General features: G+C 38.4%; 1 protein-coding gene across 1 annotated transcript in view; it reads left to right on the top strand.

Moving 5' to 3' along the window:
* Positions 1-306: 306 nt before the first annotated feature.
* The window catches only part of LOC101848254 (acylamino-acid-releasing enzyme), a gene marked incomplete in the record, with an annotated part of 39323 nt that continues 31963 nt past the window's right edge, over positions 307-7666 (top strand). Inside the window, 5 exon segments of the mRNA XM_005111730.3 lie at positions 307-624; positions 3367-3584; positions 4133-4223; positions 5548-5626; positions 6895-7061. Of these exon segments, the coding sequence (XP_005111787.2) occupies positions 607-624; positions 3367-3584; positions 4133-4223; positions 5548-5626; positions 6895-7061 (573 nt within the window).

Genomic DNA, 7666 nt, shown 5'->3' with positions numbered 1-7666 from the left:
TGTGTGTGTGTGTGTGTGTGTATGTGTGTCGGTGTGTGTGTCGGTGTGTGTATCTATGTGTGTGTGGGGGGATATTATAGCTTCTAATATTACGTACTATCTCGTCGGTCTGTAGCTAGGGATGCAGGGTTCTACTTAGCCCTTTGCCTGAAAAGGGTTGAAGCAGCCGGCTGCTAAATGATGTAAAATTACCTTCATATAGATCTACCCATCTATTCTTCTTTGAAAAAAAAAATTATAATATTATTAAAACTTCGAATGCAACAGAAAACGGTAGCTTCTTGGCGCTCTCCACTAATCAGAGTTAGGATACACTATTCCGGTGTCCAAAACCAGCAGACTCAGTATCAGCATCACAGCGGATCAGCTGATATAAAAGCAATATTTAATCTAAATCTAGACTCTGATTTTTCTCACGCTCTTGCCTTTCACAACTTTTTGTCGCTGCAGTTGGTTGGAGTGTAGCTTCAATTTATACCTGCGCTGAGTGCTTTCTTATTGATAAGAACTTTTTGCAGCATTTAGTAGCAATTTTGTTCTTTGATCAGACTCAGGCTCAGGACGTCTAAGAATTCGCTGCTAGACTCCAGATCTAGATCTACCACCATGGTTGTCCTGCGGCAGGTAACAACACTCCCCTAGGCGGGCGGCCGACTTGTCCAGACGGCCGAGATGGCCAGACAGTACTGTAGATCTAGATCTAGATCACATAACTTTACCGTATCGTAGCGTAAGGGGTAAGGTAATGAAAATTCGACATTTAGTAGATCTAGATCTACTGGATATCGATACTGACTTAACTCTTTTTATCCTGGCCGTACCCCCGCGGACTCTGTCTCTGTCCCTGTCCTGGGGCCGTCGCGCCATTATATGAGTTGGAATTAAGTGTTGTATATTTCAAATTGCTGTATTTCTTATGTTTACTCTAAGATTTTAAGGAAGTTTGGCAGTTATGTTAGAAATTGAATGTAGTTTTTGTAAATGTATGTGGTTAAAAATTGCACCAATTGCAGAATGTAGATTTTGAGGTGTATTCCACCCTCCCACTTGATCCTGATTGTTGCGCATACGATGTCCCATTGGATTTTATAGATCCAGCCCCAACCATCGCCCCAGCACGAATTCCAGTACTGACCCCTTCACCATGATCTGAATTGCTATTAGATGAGTCTAAGTCCTGTTTCTTATCATCCACAACGGAATTTGCGGCACTTGATTCAGAGTCTCTTTCATCAAATTAGTCTCATTCCCCATCTCAACCCAGCACCACTTCAAAAAGTACTTCGTGGTCGAGAACGTGGGTTTTCGAGACATCTTTCAAGCTTCTACACCCATCAAAAACAAAGAAACCGATGTTCATTGGAAATTTAAGTATTCAGACAGAGCTAGCATCGCCGTATTTGCATATTTTGGTACAAGCAGAACTAGCTTCTTTGACGTGACCTTATTGCTGTTCCGAGTTTACTCGTAGCCCGGACTGGTCCTGGTTACGAGTATACTCGTAGCCCGGATAAAAAGAGTTAACCCTAGAAGCGCTCAGCGTTACACCGGAAGTTAACCCGCCAAAAATGCCCCGCCACCACGGCCGATCGGTTGTAAACATGGGGGTTTGGCGGGGGGGGGGGGGGGGGGGGGGGGGGGATATCAGTTGAGATACCAGATATGTATACCTGCTGCTGAAAAATGGCCATTTACAGCTCACAACAGATGATAAAAGACATTTATAGAACCATGAGAGCCATTCGAAAATGATGCGATCAAATAAATACAAAGCGCAAAACGCTATGAACTCAACAATTAGTACATTAGCTCAGCGGAACAAGTGATAACTCATAGCGTGTAGTCCCTCAGCTGGACCGGGTCACTTTATCGATCGATATCTTGGCCAAGAGACGCTCTACGAGGTCAAGATAACTTGCAAAGTCGTTGGTCACTATGTTTATAAATTTGACCTGTAATTTACTACGTCATTTTCCTAAATAAGGAATACTTAAATTTTCCGTTGAGAAAGGCCTTTATATAGGGCCTGCGCGCATCACAGTCGAAGTAGGTCAGCCCTATATAGGGCCTGCATGCTTCCCAGGTAGCCTGGCTCACGCTCTTTATATAGGGCCTGCGTGCTTCCAGGGTTAAAGCAAGATCGTACTTATTCGATGTTTTATTTTATCCAAAAAAGATCGAGAGATATGATCCGTGCTGCTATTTTTTCAGTACAAAATGAGCAGTATTTCTTTTGCATTCAACAAGGGGGTTTTCAGAGGGGCTTCCCCCCCCCCGACCTAATAAAATTAAGGGGGGTTCCCTGTGTTTAACCACAATTTTATGTTTTGCAATTAGGTTTGATATCTATTGTTTGCAGCCCATCAATCTTTAATCGGCATATATATGCGTTGAAAAGTAATGGTTTAGAACCAGAAGTAATCATCGGTGGAGCCAAAACCCACACTTCAAGGTTATCGTTGGGGCCAAAACCGGAATATATCCTGAAAATTGAACAGTTGTCGAACCTGTCCAAAACGACTACCCTTTGTAAACATTATTGTTGAGGGAAAAAAGTGGCCGTCTTAGATAGTTGGTCTCTTGCAGTTGAAAATGAAAAAGAGAGGAAACTTTCCCTTCCCTTCTGACTTCTGAGGTCTCAACGGGAGGCAAGGCGCAGGCTTAGGATTGCCGTAAGGCTCTGTTTTATTGCCTTAATTTTTTATATTTTTAAGTACATCCTCTGACGGATGGTACCCAGTGCACCCCACAGAAAGTTTCATCGAATCCCTTTCATGAATTCATCATGATTTAATACTTTTAAAGGTGGCCACATTCTTTCTTCACAAAATGCAGGCTCAAAACTACCAAATTGGCTCTACTGTTTGATCAAATCTCCAAATTCAATTTTCCAGATCACAATTGGGTGCATTTGATGAAAACAGCATCCAATTAGTCTTATATTAGAAGGTCACTATGTGTCAACTGACATTGTTAGGTCAGATTCAAATGTGAAAAGAATGCAGTAGGCCCGTATGCAATTCTGGGTCAATTTTTAGGAGAAAAGCCGGGGTGTATTTGACATTGTGTGCACAGGCCAGAGTCTTTTCATGACCCACCTCGACCTGATCTGGTCTTGCAAATCAGGTGCATTTGACCAATGGGCTACAGTTTTAAGATCCAGAAAGAGCAGTGTCAAAGAAAACTGGTCTCCTTCGTTTGGGAATTGATGTGGTTCGATCACTTAGTGATGATATGGCATTGAATTACGTTGGCTACATAAAACTGCCATTATTTATAGTAAAAAGGGAGCTAACCAACCTTCCACAACATAAATATATCAAAGCTTCTTTCTTTCTAACTGACTTTGCTATTTTTGTCCCACAGCCAAAAGACATTGCTGCAATTTACCGTGAAGTCAACTCATATCCTGCTGTCGCAAGTGCAACCACCAGTCGTGATGGGAACATTTTATTGGTCAACTCTACATGGTCTCAGAGAGACCTGGACCGAAAGGAAAAAGGCTCTTTCAATAGGTCCCACACTATTGATTTGGCCTCAGGAAAAGTTTTATCACAAGATGGGCCTCAGGAAGTGAAGAATGAGTGAGATATTGGTCCTTATTAGATTATAAAACATTCATTAGCATTATCATACTTCAATGATGAAAACTTTTGATATTTTTCTTAAAGTGATTGATTTTATTTTACCTCTTCTGGAGTTTAATGACATTTTTTTTTTTTTTTTGTGGACTCGAAGAAAATTATGTTTCTACACTGTCTTTGATGGACAGAAATTTTGACTCAAGTATTTTCCTTTTTTTTATCAAGAGATATGATTTAGTAAGGCAATAAGTTTTTGCAGTAATAGTAATTGTGTTGTTTTCATTGTATGAATCAAAGTTTCTTTGAATTTAGTAGTTCCACTCTTTGATTTAGAATTTGTAGAGTTCCTTATTTAACTCTGGATTTACACTTATAAATTAATTTTTAGGTTGTACAGTATTTTTGTTATTGGTTTTTGTATGATTTTTTTCTTCTTTTTGTCTGGTAAAAAGATCTTGTAACAGTAAAATAAAACGTTCAAAACATTCTGTTGGATGTTTATGTAACCCATCCCTCTGAATTTAGCTGACCTTCTTTTCTCTGCACAGGCTGTGGAATAGAATTTCTCCCTCTGGCAAACTGAGAGCCGTTGTCCGCTCTGGAAAAGACAAAAAGAATGAGGATAAACAGTACTTAGAAGTTGGTTTATTATTGGACTTTCTATTAGTTGAAATAGTTATCTAACTGCATTTACAGTGGAGTCTACTTAAACTGAACACATTTTAATCTGAAAAATAGGTAAACTGAAAGGAAAGAGAAACCCACTTTTTTTTTCCTTCTTTGTCTATGTAAGAAAACTGTCTCAACTAGCCTAAATGGTTCTATTCCTAGAGTTTCAAGGGTTATGTAATCTAAATCTTCTCTAGCAACCCTCAAATAGCCCTGAAAATCATCAAGTGTTATGAGCTTCAAGAAAGCAAAACAAAATGTGACGTCATTGGCATTGTGCTTTCTCACTTCTCTAGCCTTAGGCAAAACACATTGCAATGTGCTGATCTCTTTCATCTGCTCTGTTTTACTTTTCAGTAGATTAAGTAAGCTGACAATCTTGAACAGAAGGCACAATGCATACAACTTGCAGCTAAAATTTTTGCTGTTGGGCCTACTGAATGAGAAAGGCGAGAAAGAACTCTTCAAAATTTGCCTCAATTATGACATTCCGAACTCTACGCTATCTACAATCATGGCTATTTGAGCAGTCTTGGTAAACCAAAAAAGATCCTGCGGTCCTGCAGATTTCTGTTTAAGCAGACTCCACTACATTTTCCTGTGTCATGAAAGAGGACAATACTTGTTTATAGATGAAAATTGTTGAAAAATATATTTACTCAGTCAAATTTGTCCAAGATGACCACCCATCTTGGAGGAGAAAATGGTCATCTTAGACAGGTGGTCCACCTGAATAGTGTCAATATAATGGAAGTGGTCATTTGTACAGGTGGTTGTCTTGAACTGGTTTGTCAATTATAGCAGTTAGACTGTGTTATGTATATAAGGCAAACATATTTTGTCTTTAAATGCTCTATTTAACACTCATTACAGTGAGTATGCAAAGGTGCAAAAGATTAAACAAGTTCAACAGTTTAAATATCTAAGATATAATATTACATCCCATGCCAAATATTTCACATAAATTTTACTGAAAAACTAAAAACATTGATAAAAGGTGAAAAAAAAATTATGAGTTTCCAAGGACTCTCAAGCCATGGAAGTCAACAAAATTTGGTGGCCATTTTCTCATTAATTCTACCTCTGAAACCAATAGACCCCCCCTCACCTCCTCCTATTGCAAATATCTTGGCTTGTATTAAAGATAGATAGGTATTTTAAAAAAATCAAAAACAAGACTGATGAACCAGATTTAAGATGATACAATTATTCCACATACCCAAAAACTGACGAATGCCTGATTCCTCTGTGTCGTAACACATTAAAAAAAACTAGCATTTCTCTTCTAATCCAGATTTTTGACAACTCAAGGAAACTGAAAACTATTGATGTTCTTGCTTTGGAGAGACATGGAAAAATCATAGGAAATGATGGTACGTTCCTTTTCTTTATGTATGTTATGTATTTAGATCCTCGTTTTGGCATCCCTACGGACTGTGTCTTGGATTCCCAGTTTTTTAAATTATGAAATGTTTTTTGACCATGCAGAGTTACCTTTTATTACGCCTTTTGTTGAAACATTAATAATGACAATAATATTTAATAATAATTGCATTCATATAGCACATCTATGCTCTGCAGCCTACTGTATGTTTATTACAATTATTACTTTAGATACACTCAATCATACTGATGTGCAAGGGCTCTCATGGTCAAGAGGTTAAGGTGTTCGTCTCTCGTTCAATAGGTCGCGAATTCGAACCCGGATAGCGACGGAAATTTTTCTTTTCTAAAATTTTCTCCTTTCACCTCCTTTCCTGCTCTTTAACAATGTTCTTTTGTCTGCTTTCGTCTCCACATTCTGCCCCTACCCCCGCCTCTCAGCTCCTTTGCCCCCTCCTCCAGGCTCCTGACTCTTTCTGCAGCCTTTTTACTGCTACTCCTTGGCTCCTTCTTACTGCTGTATTTCAGCCTCACCCCTGATCTTCTGGTAGGAAAGATATACACCTAGCCTTCTCGGACAAGGGCAAAAGATCTCGGAGGTCCCGTGTGCAAGTTGCACATGTTAAAGATCCTATGGTGGTCCAAAATAGATAAGAGTAGGCTTCGGCTGCCACCCAGTCAAAATTCAAAATTTCCTACCAACTGAAAATGTTTAACGTCTACCACGCACTCATATGACCTTATGCAGTTGCGAGCGCTGTAAAACACTTACCAAAAAATTTTGTTAAAATACTGATGTGCTTCTGTGGCAAGATTATTGTCAAATATTCTGTATAGTGACTTTTTTCGGCTTTTCTAGATGCACAAATTATGTAATGTGCTTCTTCAAAATTGTCCATACTGAACTGAGTTTTATCCTTGTCCAGTAGGGTGATTGATGCTTTTATTTGATAAAATTGTCAGACAAGAAGGAAACAAACATGCTCAATGGTAAAGGTTGTATCGTCTTGCAGCATCCTTTTTTTTTCATCACAGACTGAATTATTTCCCGTATTTCGACTGCTTAATGTACCACTCCACTAAACACCATTTTGAAAAGTGACTTATGACAAAGTCTGACACTCAGCAGCCAATTTGCTTTCAATAAGAACTTACATAATTACGGCAATGATAATTTTCATGCTCAAATTAGATCCCAAGAAAGGTGCATTCATGAAAAAGAAAACTGTGCGCATAATTTGTTTACATATCCCCACAGGTCAGTTTGGCAGTTTTGAATGGTCATCCTCGGAGGGTCATATTCTGTATTTGGCTGAAAAGAAACTCCCCAAGACAGGAGGATTCTTTGATCCGAAAGCCTATCAGGACAACAGTGATGATGATGACAGTGGAACCTCTGGTGGAAAGTCGGAAACTGTCCAGAGGGTGTGCTTTTTTTTTCATTTTTTAAAACTACATTTAATTTCTGTCATATTTTTTATTATACTCAAGTCATTGGAGGAAAGTTAGTTTATTAAGCAAGTATTTTCAGCCAGTGAATAGTGTGAAATATGAATACTATGTATTGTTTCAAGTGTAGATCATGAGTGTGTTCAGTGAGTTTATTGTTGAAAGTGCATATGGAGTACCATTTCTGTAGCTCAACAGTGCTGGAATTGAAATTCATGCCTGTGTGCTAACTAAGAGCAGACAACATATTGTGTCAATTGGATTTACTGCTCTTCTCATACATATTTAATTCACTTTGTTTGTAAGGTCAAGATCAAGGAATATTATACTTTTAATATCTTTACAGAAACATTACATTTTTATCCCTGTAAAGGTGTGGCATGATGCTATGCTTCTTGTGATATTTATTGACATGGTTATGAAATCTAAAGTTTTGTTCCGCGAAAATATGTGGAGAGAGCTGGAAAGTTACTCTTGAGATGGATATCTCTCCCCTGAGTACTGAAAGACTTATGAGTACAATATTGATGCAAAATTAGATTGTTTTTTAATACAATTTTTAATTGATTTTTATCTTTTGG

Source organism: Aplysia californica, unplaced genomic scaffold, assembly GCF_000002075.1.
Source record: "Aplysia californica isolate F4 #8 unplaced genomic scaffold, AplCal3.0 scaffold01110, whole genome shotgun sequence".
NCBI classification, from domain to species: domain Eukaryota; kingdom Metazoa; phylum Mollusca; class Gastropoda; order Aplysiida; family Aplysiidae; genus Aplysia; species Aplysia californica.
The sequence above is the reverse complement of the archived record's forward strand: the minus strand, read 5'-3'. Positions and strand labels throughout refer to the sequence as shown.